At 42.5% G+C, this 20,271-nt stretch overlaps 1 protein-coding gene across 3 annotated transcripts in view; it reads right to left on the reverse strand.

Annotated features, from left to right (window-relative positions):
- kat6a (K(lysine) acetyltransferase 6A) overlaps window positions 1-5,346 on the reverse strand; it is a 32,348-nt gene extending 27,002 nt beyond the window's left edge. Inside the window, exons 1-2 of one of the 3 annotated variants that reach the window (XM_062417152.1) lie at window positions 5,096-5,346; window positions 2,154-3,633 (exon numbers count right to left, since the gene is read on the reverse strand). In XM_062417152.1, the coding sequence (XP_062273136.1) occupies window positions 2,154-2,837 (684 nt within the window). In that variant the 5' untranslated portion in view covers window positions 2,838-3,633; window positions 5,096-5,346. Of the gene's footprint in view, window positions 1-2,153; window positions 3,634-4,708; window positions 4,807-5,095 lie in introns of those variants that run through there. The other 2 variants (XM_062417150.1, XM_062417151.1) reach the window with 2 other exon arrangements.
- Window positions 5,347-20,271: the final 14,925 nt, after the last annotated feature.

The raw sequence follows: 20,271 nt of genomic DNA on the forward strand, positions 1-20,271 counted from the left end.
TCTCACTCATCTCCACACCTTTAATTAATAATATCCCCCCCTTGTGTAACCAGGTGGCTTTTTCTGCACAATTACTGCTGCTAAAAATTCACTTTCTGCCTGATTTTAGGCTTAATTTACAGTTTTCGTTGCTCTCTGGGGCCGATGTGAGATTACATACAAAGTTTAAACTGTAAAAAAGCATTTTCTTTGCTTTTTTCGAGGTATGCATTACTTGTGTTTTCATCTGGTGGTACGGGGCAGTGTGACAGAGCGGGCAGATCAGTGAGCTGAGTCAGAGGAGGAGGAGGTTGATGGCTGGATGTCTTATAAGAGGTGGACCATCTGCAGCCAAGCAGGTCACTGTGTTAGGCAGACCCCCATGTGACTCCAGCCTGCTCTCTAGGCTAATCCTACTCTCTCTCTCTCTGTGTGTGTGTGTGTGTGTGTGTGTGTGTGTGTGTGTGTGTGTGTGTGTGTGTGTGTGTGTGTGTGTGTGTGTGTGTGTGTGTGTGTGTATTTGTGTGTGCGTGCGTCCTTACCAGGAGCTTCTGTGCCTGCACAGACATGTACACACCCACACAGGGGCCGGATAAAGCCAGGAGCCATTCGCCAGTCAAAACAGTATTTAGGACCCATCTATTGTTCTCCAGATCTACTGTCTGACCTGAGCGACAGATGACCAGACCACGGGCCGCTGGTTTGGCAGATAGTGTGTGACTCTTAACTTTTATTTACATGCTGGGCTGTTGCACATCTGCGGACCTGTGTATGGACTTGTTTGTGTTTCTTTCTTAGCGTGTAGTAGTGTGGCTTCATATCTGTGTGTGTGTACATGTCCCTGGCCCTTAGAAGCAGAGGTTAGCACCCGGCTGCTCCCTCTGATCAGGTTACAAAAGTGGGTGTGTTCCCTCTCTCCTCTGTCGCCGGCATGTCTGCCTCTCCCTCTCTCTAACTCATTCTGTCTCTCTCTCACTTTCTTCTCCCTCCGTGTCTCTGCCTCTCTCTTCCTTTCTGGTTACAGAGGCCTGTGGCTTGCGTCATCCAGGCCTCTTCCTCTGGCAACACTACAGACCACCTCTCTCTCTCTCTTTCTTTCTTTCTTGCTCTCTCTCTCGCGTGCACTCTTGTGTGTTCCTCCCTTTCCCTCCTTTTCTTCCTTTCTTTCTTCCTCTCATCTCCTGTCAGCTCCTGACAGGGAGCAGCCCTGCAGCTGGTCAACACTCCCTGCAGGAGGCTGGGAGCCATGTGACTCTTCCCCCCTGACCTCCTCTGCTGGAAACTGGCCCACAAGCCACCCACCCAGCAGCATCACCCTCGTACCCCTCGCCTGGACCGCAGCACACACACCTGAGATACCAGCACCTACTAGAGCTATGCAATACTGACAATGATACCCCTGGTTGCTCCAAACACTCAAACACACACACACTACAGTTTGTGGAAAGATGCTCACACTCGCATCTGCTGGGATATCACAACTGTTGCCCCGCTCCTCTCAGCCACTTCTAAAATAACTGTGCTATCTCGAAACCACTACACCATATGCTGTATGAAAACACATTCACACAGTCAAAGGTCTTACTACTGTGTAGTAAATTATAACTTTATCAGCCACAGGCGTTTTAAACAAGAAGCTGTGGTGCCATTGTCTCAGGTACCGCCTGCAGATAGATGGGACAACTCTGCATGTGCAGCAGCTTATATGCATGTAGACTGCGTGCAGTGTGGACAGGAAGTTTTCTAATCTGTTACTTTCACACACACCACACTCGCTTTCTGTTGCTGCACATGTTGTCACTGAGGAAGGAGCACATCAGATTTCTTATGTCACCAGTTTGTTTACAGTTGTTTCAGCAGTGACCTCATCTGATGCAGAAAAATGCTTCACACCCATTCATCTGTTTACATTCTGCACGTCTTAAACTTCTAACAACAAAATTAGATTATCTCCATCACAGCTGCGATCAACAACAGACTCAGTTGTGTTTTATAACTAATTAGAAAGTATCTTGTATGATAAATCCATGATACACGCCAGCATACACCAATGCCCATCAGAAATGTGATCAGGTGTTCATTATTCACTGCATTTTGTAAATGTGTGTGAGCCCGATGTGTACGCACACACTTTCTTATCTGTGTGTAACGTGCGATACATGTTTAGCTCTTACCTTGTCTTTCTCGTGGGGCAACAGGCGGACGGGCGGCAGTGATTCCAAGGACACCGTCCCGGTCCCGTCATCCTGGGAGCTGCTGCGGCTGACGATCTGGAATAGTGGACCCTGTTTTACCACACGCCCATGGGCCACAGCCCTCTTCAGGGCCACCCTCAGCTGCTGGTGGAAGATGCCGGGCCCCATGGAGCCGCTGCCCGACAAGTAGGCTGCCACATCAGCCTGGCACTTGAGAAAGCGCTCAATGTTTTTTAAGCTGGAGCCGCCAGGCTCATGAAGCCCCTCCAGTGCCCGCTTAATCAACTTGTTCCAGTCAAGTCCCGGTTTCTTCCCTGAATGGGAGTGAGAGCTGCTTCCACCGCCACTGCTGCTGCCACCCCCTCCTCCACCACCTCCTCCTCCTCCTCCAGAGTTGCTGCCACCTTTAGGCTTTGGCAGAGCCAAGCGTCCGGGGTTGTCAGGGTCCTTGTAGGAGTTGAGACCTTTGTTGGTGACCTTAAGGATAGTGCCATCCTTGACGCTGAGCTCTAACTGCTCCAGAACCGTTTTGCGGTCCAGACCATGGGACATAGAGACTGCATTGCAAATACGCTCCTCTGATGGTCGCTGCTTCTGCTTCTTCACTTTCTTGATGGCCTCTAGGATCCATTGGGTGTACATTGGGTTGGCCAGTTTCACCATGGCTGCGGTCTGGCAGGGTGCGATGGCCGTGGGGCCTTACCGCAATGACCGCACAAAAAAATAGGAACTTTTGACCAAGGAAAACACCTGGCCTGCGCCGTAGCGCCGCCGCCTCCTCCTCCTTCTCTTAACCCTCTTTATGCTTACTATCCCTTGTCCTGGGGCCGCACGGAGAGTGCCTCAGAAACTGAGTATGAACAGCACGGTAGGGAGCAGCTGACCATAGCACAAACCCTGTGAGCCAACCCTCCACCCGGTAAAATGTGGCCCACCCACCACCCACTCCCAGCCAGGTGAACGTTCCTGGCGGAAAGCAGGGGAGGTGGAGGAAGTAGCAGGTCTATTTGACACTGAAACTCCCACTGTACACAAGGTAGAGCAGATCTTCAAGATAAGAGGGGCTTTCACAAAAATAAGGTTTTCCCAATTTGCCTGTGACAAAATACCAGTATGTGGACAATAAAATCTGTTCGGTTAGTTTCCTGTCACTAGCAAACTAGTCAGTCCTCAATTTGAATTGTGAAAGATGACCATGGTCTCCAAGATATGAATATAGTGTTTCAATGATGAAGGTAAGGGCAATACAGTGAATATGTTTTCTGAGGATTATAACATTCCACAAGATGAGGATTTTTTCTCTGCATCCACGTTCCCTCGTCTTCACTTGATCTCTCTCGCTGTCTTTTGCTCTTCCAGCAGTCTGGGCTTCTCAGCTCTGGGACGGAACAGATATCTCACCCCAGGGAGCAGCCAGGACTGATCACCTTCATGCCTATTGTACTGTGGTAGATGCACCCTGCAGAATAAAAGAACATATCACAGAGAGCCAGAGGTTAGTGAAATCTGCCACAAAAAACACACTTTTATCATTGTAAGTAACAAAAACAAAGCAATCAAGTGGATGGACTAGTTTGAGTGAAATACAAACAACCTTAGAAAGGGTGCAGATTTCTAAATCAGCTAGCACACCATGCAGTTCCCTCACAACGATATATACACAAAGCCATGCTTGCACTACTAACAACAATGGACACATGGAAGAGGAGCGTTCCCAACTGATGCATGTTACATCTAAACAGCTTGCTTATCATTTGTTGTTAACATACATGCAGTTTTCAGACTATATTTACACCCCTACCTAACCACAACCAATAATACACAAGGACTGTCAACTAACAAATGTGGCCATAACCTCAAATAACCACTATAAATTGCAATAATATGACATATAAGGATACAAACTATGAGGTATGAAAGGGGTAAACAACATATTGTTATAAACTGCACTAGCAAGTGGACTACTGGGCTAGTTGGGTTGCTAACGTAAACATGATGCAGTCAAAACACAGACTGTTAGCAAACATTAGCTGAGAGGCTAGCTAAAATCAAAGCCTAAGACAATTGCCGCATTGCCAAACTGTTTCCCGCTGTTCTGTTTACTCTCACGGATGTGATATTAGGCAGCCAAGTATCTGACAACAAGCCTTTCCCGCTAACTGCTGTTGTTTAGCAAGCTAACGTCCACAGCTAGCCAGCGAGCTAACGTTTACGATGATGTTACTAACGTTACTCGCTAACCCGAAACGTAAACAGCATGAAACGGGCGGTTAGCCGGCCCTCCAGCACGAAAACGACAACATTTCACTCTCCGTGCGGATATTTCACACAATACGAACCATTACACCACAGCAATCACAGCCAATAATCTCATTTTGAATGTCATTCACATATTAACGTGAGATCGCGGCCTTGTTAAAAAAAAAAAAAAAAAAAAAAAAAAAGGCACAATGCAACTTGCAGACGGCCATCTCGGCTAGCGGGCAAGTGTAAAATAAATGAAGATATCCGAGCGGTAAATTCTGCAGTATTACATGCTATGCGGCCTCCTTCTCAGTCGTCGGTATGGGCGAGGGTCCTCTGCCCGCTTAGACGCGTCCTTACAAGCGCTCTCTCCACCTTCGCTGACTTCCTCCCTTCCACCAACCGCCCTCCCACGTAACGCTACAGCCTGCGGTGCGGTGAAGACAAGGCCGCTGGAGCGGAGTGGCTGGGCCTCGGCTCTCTCCCCCCCTCCCTCCCCACCCACCTCCGCGACCATCCTCCCCTCCGTACCCCGCTCTCCCTCTACCTCTCGCGTTTACCCAGAAAGCCCGAGCTGGTCCGGTTCTGGTCTCCGAGGGAAGCTCGGGTAAAGCTGACCGTGTATAAAAACAGAAATGTCTTGTCCCTGTTTGTCCCGCTTCCCCGCTGCTACTCACCGGAATTTCGTGTCGAGCCGCCGAGGAGAAGGTGCCAAAACCGTGCGAAACGGAGACAACAACAAGCCTAAAAATGCAGCCAGAGACCAGGGGCTCTAGAGCCGACGCCATCTTTGAGTGAAACAGGAGCTCGGCTGGTGGGGGAGGGGGGAACACTGAACCGTCAGGCATGGCTAAGGGACCGTCTGCATTGTGCGAGGCGAAGATCCAGGGCAAGAAAAAAATTCACTGCAAGGCGGCGGTGGTGGTGGGGGCGGCGGAGGAGGCGGCGTGCTGTTGCTATGAGAGGGGTGTGGATATTGCCTGAGCACATGAAATGGAAGAAAGGGACAGATGGTGGTGGTGTTGGTGTTGGAGGAGGGAGGGGAAAAAAATAAAAAGAGCGGATAGGTGTTCATTCTCTGCTGTACTACAGCCACACAGGAGAGGATTCAAGGGAACGTCTGCATTTTGCTCAGCAGATGTAGAAAAAAATAAAAATCAAAGCCAATGAGCGTGCCTTAACGTTAGAGGGTATTTAAAGATCAAAGTGAGACACCCCTCCACACTGCAGTCTATTGTAGCAGCTGTGTGTTTTTTTTAAAGCTGAAGATGGGAAGCAAGCCACACAGATCCAGTCCCCAGAGATGATCAGATGTTGCAGTGTGAAGCTATCTGGAGCATTACTGTACACGATAAAGCATGTTATTATCTTACTATGCAGAGTAGTGTATTGATTCATAGTGAAACTGAGTATTATCATTCCACCAAGGAGAAAAGATTATAAACCGTCTTCAGCTGTTACTTTTCATTAAATGATAGCTGATTTTGACACCTTTTCCTTATCATTTATGTTTGGGGAGAGGAGGGATTTTTACAGCTCTCATTGTAACATATATTACAACATCTGGTGACAGATGGAAGCGACATAAAGTAAAGATAACACTCTCATTTGAGCATGTTAATCTGCAGTGTGCACAATTTAAAACTAATTTGTACTGAATATGCACAAGTTATGGATATGTCAGGCTTAATATCTTGCAGAAAATGAAAAGGTTCAACATTAAAAGTAAGAGACTATTAATCATGGTTCAAAACACACAAAGTTCTCTACAGGGACTGATAGAATCACATAATGTAATCTTTGGGGATGTTTGAATAACTTGAGCTTTCTTCTTATTCAGAAGAAAAACAATCAATAGTAGGAAAACTTGATTTTGCTGTTTCAGTTTCATGATCATACTGATACAGAGGCACCCGTGCCGGAAATCTGGCAGCAATCTTGCTTTTCTATTACAGGCTAATGCTGAAAGCTCCCTGGGTGGAAATTAAATTATCTGCAGCTTTGTGTAAAATGACGTGTACGGCAGTCCTCAGAGACGGATTATAGAGTGTCTTATAGGGAGCAATTAGACCTGAGGTTTTCCCATGTTACAGGTGTTTTGTGAGAGGGTGAACTGCTGTCAGCACGGCGGTGATCAAATAAAACTGCTAAGGTCACACTTTTACTCGCTGTTTATCTAGCACATCTTCAGGGAGACATAAATCACATTGCAACGACAAGGCACTAAGTATAATTAACGGTAGTGTTATTACACAGATAAATAGTGTGAAGTGTTAACACATGAGCGGCTATTATTGCCCCTCCTGAGGTCTCACATATTACATTAGTTGTGTACAGTAGGCCAACTAACAGATGGACAATACTCAGGAGAAGCTTGAACCACATCTATCGGTCCACGCCATGAATAAATAATGCCATGCACCATGATCCACACAGAGGCCATGTTCACCAATACACAACAGAAACAAACTAACCGGGGTGGGCGATGGGGGGTGGAGGAGTAGAGCCGCTTCACTCAGTTTGATCAGATCATATTGATTTTCAGTCAGATTAATAGAGGCAGGGACACAATTTCAAGGGTGTCACTTATTCTTAATCTACTATCAATTTCTTCATTAATGGGGAGATTGAGGAAAGGGGTGTAGAGAAGGGTACATTTACTTTACCAACATTTTTCTTAGTTATTCATAAATTACAGACCTTAACATAATATAAAATGTATGCAAGCTGCACAAAAGTTATCAAAGAAGGGAAACTTTGGCTAATAGTGCTTCAAATTAAATACTTTAAATGTCTTCACCTCTTAATGTGGGCATTTTCTGCTTATATTTCTAAATTTCTGATACTTTATTATCTATTTTTAAATGTATTTCCTCATTTGACGGCATTACTTTAGGCCTTGGAAAATTATGACTTTTTTATTTTATTTTTTAAAACATTTTTTCACATTTTACAGACTAAATTATTGATCAACTAGTCTAAAAATAGATTGATAATAAATGTAGCAACCTGTGAAATTCATTTATATGAGCTTTGATCATCTATTTGAGGTAATCACTTTGCCAACACCCACAAACAGATGTTTTGGTATGAGACCCTTGGCTTGTACTTGTATCTTCGGCGGAGAAAAGGAGACAAGTAATCCTTGACTTCTTTTCATCTCCTTAATCCCTCCTTTTTTTAATTTCTATTCTCTGTGCATCCACCTGCTAGGGGCCCTGAGCCCCCAGCAAACCACACCAGTGTCCACCTGCCCCCCTGCAACCCTCCCTTCTTCAGCACACACACACACACACACACACAAACACACACTCTCTCTCACACACACACACACACACACACATACACAGACACACACACACACACACACACACACACACACACACACACACACACACACACATCTTGATCCACCTGATGCACAGCAGCACCTCCTGCTCTCCAGGCCTGCTGTTGGGCCTGCTGGCACTTGCTCTGCTCCACTTCTTCCTGCCTCCGGTTTAAAGCTGGACTTTTGCCAAACCTAATAGACTTGCGGCATCTTTCAGTCTAAAAAAAACATTTCATGCTACAGTTAGCATGCTTGTTTTGTTGGGTTTTTTGCCACTTGAGTTTTAATTGTGAGTTGGCCACTTTCCACACGGCCTATAAATAACTTTTCGTGTTGTTTTTACTCTAAATCCACGTCAGATCCCCTATTGTAATGCCCTTAAAGTACGATCTGATTGATTGCCTGTTTAACATTCAGTCAATGAGGATGTTTACATATTGAGTCCAGCAGAAAGGTACAAAGGGGACATTCTTTGTGTAAACATTACAACTTGACACATGAGTAATTTAATATTAACTCATACCGAATCCCTCGGCGACTTCTGCAGGTGCATATAGGGTGAACTGATGAGACCTGAAGAATGGCACATAATCAAATGGAAGCGTGGAAGTGACTCAGCTGAAAGGAAAAATGGGAAATGCATCCTCTTTGGCTGATGCCTTTTACTTTGTCAACATGAAATAAGGAAATATAAATGTTGAGTGCAGCTGCGTGTAAGCAGCAGTCAATCTGTGCCACCACCCGTGCAGAACACATTTCTGAGTTCCTGTTTTTTTGGGTGATGACTTGAGTGCTGCGCTCGGATAGCTAGGCAGTGTCCAGGACTGCTTTTTTTGTCCGTGTGAAACTAGCAAGCTTCCTGCTGTGGCTGGCTCTTTGCCAAGTCCCCAAACCCCAACCCAACCAACTACTCACACACACACACACACACACCCCACCCAACTCAAACTCCAACTCCAAACCCCTCCTATCCTGAAAAGAGCTGAAACACACAACGGAAATTTCCAAGGCCTGTCCGCCGCCCAAGAGCGTGCCCCCACCCGTCCAGTGCAACCACCCCCCACCCTCCCATCACCACCACCCAAACCCCTCCTCCCTCCATCCCTCCCTGTGGCCCCTGCTCCCTCCCCTGCCTTGAATCCAAAGGGACATGGAGCAGCTGGAAGGTGAAGTGCAACTTGTTGGCGCTGAGCTGAAAGTCAAACCAGACACCTCTCGCGCTCCCTCCAGCTCCTCCTCTCTGAGTTCTCCCTGAATACACCAACTCCTTCACTTGAACCCAGAAGTGCTTAAGAGTGCCGCAGAGTACACTTGTACAGCAGTGGAGACACAGGGGGAAACGTGGAGAACTACTCTGTTTGACAAATCAATTGTCCTGCTGTGGTTAACAGTCGTTTTAAGTGTACGTACATTTTAAACAGGGACCTCTGACAAGACTATTAACATGCACAAACAGCTCTGACTTTAACACTATTAAGCACAGCAGAGAAGGAACCAGTCATGGCACTAGATAGTGCTGAAGTGGGAAAACCCCTAACAGATGGATTTTTTTTTGTTTTCTTTCAATTAAGGCCTGGATTCACACCGAAGCTTCAAAACCAGACAACTTTAACAAATAATCAAGAGTCAGAAAAACATCTGATAATAAAGATTTACAAACTTTAAAAAAAAAAATCTATGCCACCATCCATGCCATGTTGAAAATCTAAGGTTAGGCAGTTATGGATCATGTACAAGATTTGAATGAGCAGAGAGATTTGAGGTAGTTTGGAACTTTAACAATAAAGCTTTTTAGATGGATATCATGAGATGGTTGGCAGTGGGACAGTACAGAATGTTTCTGTAATCAAATGCAGACATAAAAGTTCTATGGTTTGAGAAAAGACAGACAAGCTTTATACAGAAAGCCAAGTTTGATTTTCGAGTACATGGCATGAATGGCAATGTCAGATGACCATTGATGACTGTGGTCCAGACTGAAATATGTTTTGGATGGATTGTAATGAAATTTGGTACACATATCTATGGTACACAGAGGATGAATCCTACTGACTATTGTGATCCTCACAGTTTTCCTCTAGTGCCACCATGGGGTTGATTTTTTTTATTTTTTGTGAAATTTCTTGACAACTACTGAAAGGATCACCATGGAATTTGGCGCACAGATATTCATGGTCATCAGAGGATGCGTTCTAAAAGTTTCGGTGATTCACTGACTTTTCCTCTAGTGCCATCATGAGGCCGGGGGGGTTATATCAAAATAAAAGTAATATCTGAATAAATTGTCATCTTCATAATACAAACCCAGATAGTTAAGCTGATTTCTGACAAACTGCAGCCACTTCATCAGGATAAAAAATAAATAATGTAGATAAAAATCAATTTACAATCAGATGTAGTCAAGTTTTAAATGTGTGGTTCTACCATGTCCTAATCAATCAGTGTGTTTACATTCACTGTAGTAACCTAGTTACTGTAAATCCGTATGTACATGCAGCAGGTCAGTAATTAATCTAACACTAAATCTCTAACCTCAACCTTATTCCAGGGGTGTGGTTAACTGATTTGAACTGTTTACATGTAAGCAGGTATACGACACTTTCCTGTCGCCAGAACGACCACACCCGCTTTTGGGGTGAAAACAAGTGCTGTAAAAGTGCCAGTGCCAAATTGGAAAAACTAGTGGCAACATGCCTAAAAGCTGCTACATCACATTTTGCAGTTTACCATTTCCTTTACTTCCCCAAAGAGTGAAGGATGGTAGATCTGAAGAAGAGATCTGTGGCTTCAGGCCATCTGAATAGGTCATTAAACTGATGAACTGTGCGATATGTCTGTGGCAAACACTTTATCACAGGTTAGATAATGATGTTAAAGTCAACAGCCATCATGATAAAGGGCAAATTAGTGAATGTTGATGCTACATTGACAGGGCCATACAATGGAATATACTGAAAAGCCAAGGAAATTCTAATTGAATGTTAGCTTGTTAGCACTGGCTCCAGCAAGCTGGGTTTCCCCCTGGTTTGTTGATACATAGATACCATGTAAAACAGCTTCACCTGCCTATGAAGTGATTTTATGTCATCGGTATAGTCATTATAATCCAAATGCAAAGTGTGTCTAAATGCTGGATTAACCTCTGTCCAGATGAAGTTGTGACCTGTGCAGCAGTTAGCATATTGTCTCATTTCCAGCTGCTAGCACTTCCATTATTGGTAGGGTTTATGTGGCTCTCAACCCAGTTAATTTAGCTATATTCATTACAGTGGCTAATTGGCCACTAAACATTTGAACTTAAGCTACCTCTGCTCAAGCTTTCTCCTTCTTTCATCGACTTTCACGCTAATTCCAAACTCTAATCTGCTAGTTACTTTGGCTTAGACTTTTCTTTTTATGACAGTGTTTGGTTAAGTGTGTGTGTGTGTGTGTGTGTGTGTGTGTGTGTGTGTGTGTGTGTGTGTGTGTGTGTGTGTGTGTGTGTGTGTGTGTGTAAGTGTAGGTGTGTGCACATGTGTGTTTGTGTGTGTTTGATTGGACTCGTTAATCTTGTTTTACACTTGCATTTTTTGTTGTGAAGCACATTAAGTTTACCATGTGTATGAAATGCGCTTTATAAATAGCTAAAAAGCAAAACAGTTTTCTTATTTCAAATATGGCAAATACCTCTGAATTTGCATTTACCGCCAGTCAAATTAGAGGAACTGTTTTCACCACAAAAGGAGCGAGAGCATGACACAAGGGCAAAGTATGTAAATCACTTTGTATAAAGATCTCTGCTTTCATCCAGCTGTTGCACTGTTAATTTCTGCAGTCTTTTATCCTGCACATGTTCACATGTAAAAAGCTGATGCATGACAGATAAATCAGAGTTCTCCAGGAAGAAAGCGATGTCTTAACCTTTTATGCTCCGCACCCTAGCCCGTCTGAACTTGAAAAAAAAAAAGCTGCTGTTCCTTTGCTTGAAAATCACAAGGAAGTAAATATGAAAAGTTCGTGTGAGAACAGGCATGTGTGGCGGGAGATCGGGAGATCTGTGTCAGTTGCATGAGTCACGCGCAATGCATGAAAGTTGGCGGCACTGAGGTTTTTGAGTGACATGTCTCAACTGTAATTGGATGGATTCCCACTAAATTTGGTGTAGGAATTTGTTGTTCCCAGATAATGAACAGTAGTAACTTTGGTGACCACTTAACTTTTTATCCAGCTGCAAGGTCAAAGTTTGAAAACGAAAAAAAAATATGGGGGTGTGGAGTTAGAAAGATGTGAGGTTATCAGGCTTCTGCTTCTCTTGAGGGCACAGTAGCTGCTACTAGCATCACCCAAATCTTGGACCAAACTGTGGTTTAGATGTGGGTAATGTGCCAGGTTGTGAAGAGGATGCAAACATGTGGAATACAAAAGACAACTGTGTTTTTTATGACTGTATGACAACTATTGTAGAAGTGTAATGGTCAATTGGGGAAACCAATTTCATTAGCACCAATTCTAATGTACTTTGTGTTTTTTTCGAGCTAATGTTAACATGCTAAAGTAAGATGGTGATCATGGTAAACATAATGCCTGCTAAACATCAGCATGTTAATCAATGTGAGCATGTTAGCATTCTGACATTAGCATTTACTCTAAAGCCTTACAGAGCAGCTGGCATGGCTGTAGACTCTCAGTCTTGTTGGGTCAAATGTTGAATATTAATCTTCAATGACAGACTGATGTCAAGCCAAATTCCTAATTATTGTATGTACAACTTTGCAATAATTGTCTATAAGTAAGAGGGGATATTGTGACAGCATCAAAGGCAGACTGAAAATGCACAAGAGTCTGCGTTGGAGTGGTACCAGGAACATATGAAATTATCATCTGCATAAAAGTGAATATTGATATACCTATTAGAGTTTTTCTTGCCACTGTCGCCTATTGCTTATTCATGTGGGAATGTTGGGTCACTTCATTTTCTATGTTACCTGCAACAAAAAACACCAAACAGACAAGTCTAGACAATGATATAGAAATTAGGCATTTCAAAATGCTGTGCTTGACTCAATGAAACTGATGACAATAAAGATTTGAAGGAGGATAGTTTCTATTTGTTCAGAGGGTTTGTTGTGTTCACCTTGATCAAACAAAATCAAAGCACTTTTTCCAAAGAATGAAAAAATGTATATATAGCTGCAGAACAGAAGTTATCTTTGCTTTCCAACAACACACAACATTATATCTCATGATGCGTTGTTTGCCTGTTTAGTATCCAGACCTCCCACGTTACAGGCTCCTTCCCAAGTCCAAGTCGTGGAGGAGTAGCTCTGCAGTGTTTGCAGAGCAGGATGCACCACAGACAACAATGCAGCCTCCAGGACTCTCACACACACATTCCTGTGGGCCTGGTGGTGGTGGGACTTAACCTCTGGAGCTCAGCATGCTTTGTCTACTTTTCTCCCCCACCTCCCTGCCACCTCCATGCCTCCCAACTACAACTACAGGCTACCCCCACCTTCTTCTCCTTCTTCTTTTTTTTTTCTTCTTTTTTTTTTACCGAGCATTCACTTACACAACAAGCTTTTCTCATACCAGAACATGAAGACCTCTTTAATCAATTCCATTACGAGTCAGGAGTTAGATTTATGTCAAAAAAGATATGTTGTTTAATGGGCGAGTGAACACAAATGATATGTGATCCCTTGATTTCATCAATATGAGCCATGCAATATAAATTAAAAGCCATTCCATTTGCAATCATTTATATTAATGATACCACTTCCAGATTACTACAGGGTAATGGGGGCGAAAAAGTCTACATCCCCATGAATGATGGGCCCACCACTGTTGACCTAAATTGCGTTACAGAGCCAGTAATGATCTGCGTTGTTATTATGTAAACTGTGGTGAATCAGTTATTCATTCAATACGGTCCCTAATTGAATAATTAGATTCTTGTCTGTGTAAAGATATGCACGTTTGTCTCCCCCCTGTGCTAGCAAGAGGCAACAGATGGAGCGTGTTATGTAATCATATTGAAATAAATTAAAATTACAGATTATCCTAAGAGACGTGTAACAATGTGACACGCTTATACTTATCAAACTGAAGGTGATAAATACTTTCAGTCCTTTTGGAGAACAGTATCTACCACAGATGACAATGACAGAGGGCTTGCAGTGTTTTTCATGTGGAGAAAGACAACAGAGACTGCTGCGGAGAGTAATGACAATATCACATCTCATCCATCCAGGTTTTCCACATACGTATTTCCTGTCTGGAAACAGGCTATCTACAGGGATGGAATGGTGGGCAAGCTCATGTAAAATTGGTTTTCAGATGTTTTCTTTGTGGAATACAAATACATTTTACAACATTTTTGCTGGACATAAATCTAAAGGGATCCACCACTTTGGTCCAGACTGAAATATCTCACTACTATTGGATGTATTGCCATGAACATTTGTACAAATATTCACGGTCTACAGAAGATGAAACCTCCTGACTTTGGAGAACCGCTGACTTTTAATCTAGCGCCACCAGCAGGTCAAAGGTATCACTTTCCTAATGAAATATTGCAACATCTACCGGTTCATTGTAAGCTCCACAAGAATAAGACTACAGCTGTGCTGGCAGCAATGGGTGCCAAACTTTGACCTGATGATGGCACTTAATGGAATATTCAGGGGTCACAAAAATGGATTACAATTCATCCTGTGGGGGGCGTCAAAAACTGTGCCGAATGTCCAGCCAATATATTGATATTAGTTGGTATAGAGACATTTCACTCAAGCTACAAATCACTTTGTGGTGCTGAATGAACTCAGGGGATCATCAGTCATTAGGATACAACCTCTGGGGACCATGATTATCTTGTATCAATTGTGCCAATCCATGGAGTAAATGTTGAGATATTTCGCTGGATAAGTTGAAACCTGCTTAATAAGATGGTGAATATGGTAAGTACAATCAATTAATTAATCAAACTTTACTTATAGCATCTTTGAAACAACTAAAATACAATTTAAAGAGCTTTACAAGGGACTGACAACACATTTGATGAATTTAGAGACTAATGCACAGCAAAGTAAAGAAAAGGGAAAAAATGAATTAGACAACAATAAAAGTTGGGTGGTTAAGATAATAAAATATAAATAATAAAAGATAATACAAACAATAAAAATAATTTAAAAAAAATAGTAAAATGTTAATAAAAATAAAATAAAATAAATCAGTCATAATGATCAATACTAAAATGTTGATAAAACAAATAAACAAAAAAAAAAAAAAACCTCTGAAGACTGTTCCAGTGGCCTGGAGCCTAATGGCTGAAAGCAGCACCAAAAACTCAGTTAACCAGTGTAAAGACTAAATAGGCGTAATATGTGCTCTCCTTCTGGCCTTAGTCAGCACATATGCTGACGAATTTTGAATTAATTGTAGCTAATTAACTGTATTTTTCTACAGATCAGAAAGAAGAGCGTTACAATAGTCTAGCCTGCTAGCTATAAAAGTGTGCATCAGTCTCTCTATATTCCTCAGAGAGAGAATACAGTTGCTTTAGTGCAAACTCATTTTCATCTGTACATTCCTGGTTATCTCTCTGAAACGTGATTGTAAATTTAAGCTCTAACCGTCATAACAGCAGCAAGTCACAGCCAGTCACACAGAGGTTGCCACACAGTCCGAGTGCCAGTGAACTTCCTCCCTTGAGGTCATCAATCCAAGTAAGTCAACTTAACCCTGCCATGGCAGACACTGCAGCCTGGCCCCGAGGCTGCTAGTCCTTCCCTGACCCAGAGAGTCACAACATCCCCATTTACTGCAGTGGGGGCCTGGAAGTCATCACTGATACTGGCAACACACAGGGAGCTCTGAGGTCATCAATAATGACTCCATTTACTTAACACCGACCCAAACACCTGCTCATTTATCATGGCTGACACATGTCAGCCTGGCCCGTTTCTCACAGAGGAGCTAGCCAGCCACAGCAGATCTTGATCAGGTCACCTCCGGCTCTGAGAGTGCTTTAGAGAGACGATTAATACACAAAACACACAGAGTCGAGTACAAATAGTTACACAGCCATGCCACCATGACTGGCTTTTTATTGCAAAATCCTAGTAGCTGCCAATTACTGTCTGCATGGATGTTAGAAATTCAAAAACCTTGATTATGCTTGGCAAATGAAATGTTTCTGTTTCTGGCTGTGTTTGGCATTCAGTTGGTGCATTGATTTCTTTTTTTCTTTCTGGGATTCGGTCCCATATAAATGTTAGTATGTGCCACAGTGTTTAATAATTCTCTTATGATTCTGCTTTTTACAATAATATCTCTGGATAAACCAACTAAACTCTACAACTTCCTTAGATACATTATATACTGTGTACAGACAAATTAAAAGACATAATCTGAATAAATATGTATAGAGTGTACTGACTTGAAGAATCCAACTCAAACAGCACTGAGGGTGTATCGTGATTCTCCATCATACTTGATACAAGTTGACATAATGTCAAGTACACTGTAGACAGACAGTGATTCTCAGGGGGATACAATACATATGCAGTTACCATGGGGTCAGTAGGACATGTCCTTTTTAGAATGATTAAGGATGACAAAAGGGTCACCTCACACAAATTATAACAAAAAAACACTGTCTTATTACCTCTAGTGCTACATCTTGTGCAGGCTTTGATGTGTAAAATCCCCTGTAGGTGATGGATAAATTAAAAATGACTGATTATGGCGCCAGATGAAATATTAAATGTAATTATTCCAGTTCATCCTGAACAGGGTTATTATAGTCAATTACAACTAAGACTGACACTAAAACTAGCAATGAAAAAATTATTTTGTTAACTGAAAACTAAATAAAAACTACAATGAACAATGCAAAATGACTTAAAACGAAAAAGAATTGCAGATAAAGCAGCTTCGTTGTTGTTTCGTTTTCTCCCTCGATGTTTACTGCTCCCTGTTCAGTTCAGTGAAACTAAACTGAAACAAAAAAACCCTGGAAAACTAAAATAAATTAAAAACTAATGAGAATTTCAAAACTGTAATAACCCTGATGCTGAGAGGGACATGAACATTTATACCAAACTTCATGGCAATTCATCCAATTGATATTTCAGTAGAAACCAAAAAATAACCTCATTCAATAACCTCGTTAACCTCGCGGTACTTGAGGAAAACTCAGGTTATCACCAAAGTCATTAAGATTCATGTTCTGGGGACCATACCATCTAGACCAATTACATTCCCAGCAGGCTCAACTATACTTGGTGTTTGAAGCTAATTAGCATATGTTAGCATGCCAACATGCTAACAACTTGTTAATCTGGTGAAATCAGGGGATCACTTAAGTTATTGAGATCATCCTCTGGGGATCATTTATGTCTGTACAGTCGATCTTGTAGAGGTTGAAATATTATTGACTGACATTGCAATCCTGAATATTACTGATTCACAAATGCAACCTCTTTTTTCTTTTTCTTACCAGAGCTTAGTACTTCTTAAGATAAATCTCTGAGGCCCCTTTTCAGAACAAGTAGAAGCTGCCTTCCGCATGATGCTCACAGAGTTGAAGACAGAGCTCCTCTTTGGGGATTTCTTTGAGAAACAGTAATAGTTCTTGTCTTTCAGTTGCCATGGCAGACTGCCTGCTTCCTCTGGAGACATAATGTAGATGATGTTGGCTCAGTTGACTCCGCTGCCCAGAACGAGTATGTCTCAGATGGACGTTTTTGATGTCATTGTGTATTTATGATCTTGACCTGCAGTGCAGCAGTTTGTCCTGAGAGTTTTCACCCATTCATACATTTTCAATACCTGCCTCTGCAAAAGGTCACATGGAACTTTTCCCGGCATTTAATAAGCAGAGGGGAAGGAAACTTTCAGGACAGGTCACCAATTCATCACTAGAGATTCACAAAAAAACAGGGTACACGCCTATAGAGAACACATGCTTCCTGGAATGTGGAAGAAGCTCATGTGAACATGGGGAAAAGATGAATCTATGCAGTAAGGAACAGATTCAAACTCAGCAGGACAACCTTGATGAAGCAGCAGTGCTAATGACTGAGCCAACACACATGGTTTTCTATGATGTTTTGACCCATTTCAATGCATCTCTGTAGATATAGCGACTATACACTGTAAAATACAACATCTGGAGAAATGTAAGTTAGTTAGGGTTAGGGTTAGGGGTTAGAAACTGACATATGCTCAAAATAATTGAATTGTTTCTTGATACTCTGGAGGATTCCTGTGTAAAAAAAGATACACAATATCATAACATTTGGTGTTAGAAAGACACATATATTAGAGATTATATAATTAAACCTTTTATATTCATTAAAGATGATCTCTTAAGTGAAACATCTGCTTTCCTCCTCTTTCCGTTTAAAAGTACATCCAGTCAATGTCAAAGACACAATCAAACCTTTGTGGAATTTTTCCAATGCTCTCTTGCATTTAGTGAGACTTGAAAAATACCGAAATTGGACATCAATGTGAAATCTGTCACTATATCTGTTTAAAAAGTTTAAACTTAAGTAGGACACTACTTTTCCAAATTTGAAGACACCCTTTTTCCCACAGTGTATCAGTGAAGAGTAAATCGAGTTTGGACATGCCCAGACATTGTGGAGATTTGTACTGGTATGTTAGTGGGCAGCAACAAACATAGATACCAACAGTGCTGTTTGTCCTCTATCCTTCATTGTATGCACCTATCAACGAATAGAGTCTGTTTCAAGTATTGCCAATGCAAAATATCCATGAAACCCAACTCAAAAAGTTAGGCTGACTTTCATATAAGAATTGAAGCTGCATACATTCAAAACTTTGTCATTTCTTGTTCTACTGTAAACTCACCAATTTTGCCAATCTTCGTCAATATTTGTTAAAAACTGAAACTAAAAAGATATGTGCTTTATTTTGTTAGGAGCAAGACAACTACACAAATGCCCTCTAAAAAAAAGATTGATTCCAAAACAAGATAGGTACCATAAAACTACCTACTCTCTCTTTGACTGGTTCAGTTATAGTTAAGTGAAATTCCCTATACCCTGTCAAAGAACTACATATAGTTAATTCAAATGAGTAGACATCCATTGTACACCTTGTTGTCTGAGGTCTCTGTGCCACATTTAGAGACAGCTGTTTGAAGCAGGTTTCAGCCAGCCACAGATGTAGCATGCAGACAGCAGACACACTGGGACAGCGAAGAACCGAACTGAGTAACTAGAGGGTCTCTTTCTGTTGTCCTGCTTTTGTTTGTTGCCCTCCTCCTGCTGTCTTTAGCTCCATAGGAGAGCTGTGCAGGGCTTGGAGAGCGCGCCTCCGAGCATCAATAATAGAGGGCTCACAGCACTGAGCACAGAAAGGGCCGAGGCAGCGGGACAACTTAATACCATTCAGCTACTAATTAACTAATTGAAAGACAGTCTCTAAATCTGGAAGTACAAATAACTGATTATGCCGCTTTGTGTCTGTACAGAGAGTGCTCATCCGTTTTAAAATGAGGCGTAAAATCAAGTGTACAGTGAGTGTGAAATTTTGTGGCTCAGCCCCATATTTGTCAATGAGATCAGTGCTCTCTTATTACTGACAGGAACAAAAGGCCATAAAGACTTGATTTATTGTTGTCTCTTTAACTCTTTTTTTGTTTGGGGGAGTTAGATGGGTTATAGGTGGTGAGTCAAGCCCATAAGGTCAATCACATGAAGCTGTAAAATGAGATGTTACCCACATTCACATGGGCCCAATGCAGAGGAAGACAGGATGAAGAGGAGGGGAAAGATTTAGAGCACGGGGAGCTTCAGTGGAAAGAAATGGACTCCATTTTTGTAAGTCCTCCTTCTCCAGCTGTCAGCCCGCTCCCTGTCCCATGGGGGGTTGCCACGGTGACAGGAGGCCACATGTCTTGGGGGCGTCGTTTTGGTCAAAGGACCCCATTGTTCTTGTGTTAAGCCGTCTTCACTATGCCCGTCTGCCAGGGACAGGGGCTAAGGCTTCACACCCCTCACTCACACTCTCACACATACACACCCGCTCTCTCATACACAGAAAACACACCACAGCCTCCACCAAGACCCTGCACCCACTTGTGTAGAAGTGCAGCAGTTTGGCACAGCACTCAAACAATAAAACTGCCTATTTGCTGAGACACCACAAGTTAGCAGTTTTAAAATCAAACAGAAGCACATGATATCATGAAAACACAAGCAGAAATACACACAGGCCTTAGGTGATTTCTGCTCAGCATTAGAACCCAACAAATACCCCTTTGATACAAATTAATGTGCATCCATGAAATGTGTTACTCTCCTGGAGACCACATCAAGTCTCATGACTTATTTCATCCCCTGAAAATAGTTGATCAAGTGGACACAAGAAACTGGCTACTTGCAATTCCTCACAACCACCAGCAGATGGCATAGTAGCCCCACTGCATCAACACAGAGCTGTATCACTGGCTACACTCTGTCCATCCATCTTCCAGTGGGAATACAGAAAAGACCTTGGCACATGCAGTAA

The sequence above is a fragment of the Scomber scombrus genome, chromosome 4 (assembly GCF_963691925.1).
Source record: "Scomber scombrus chromosome 4, fScoSco1.1, whole genome shotgun sequence".
Classification (NCBI taxonomy): Eukaryota; Metazoa; Chordata; class Actinopteri; order Scombriformes; family Scombridae; genus Scomber; species Scomber scombrus.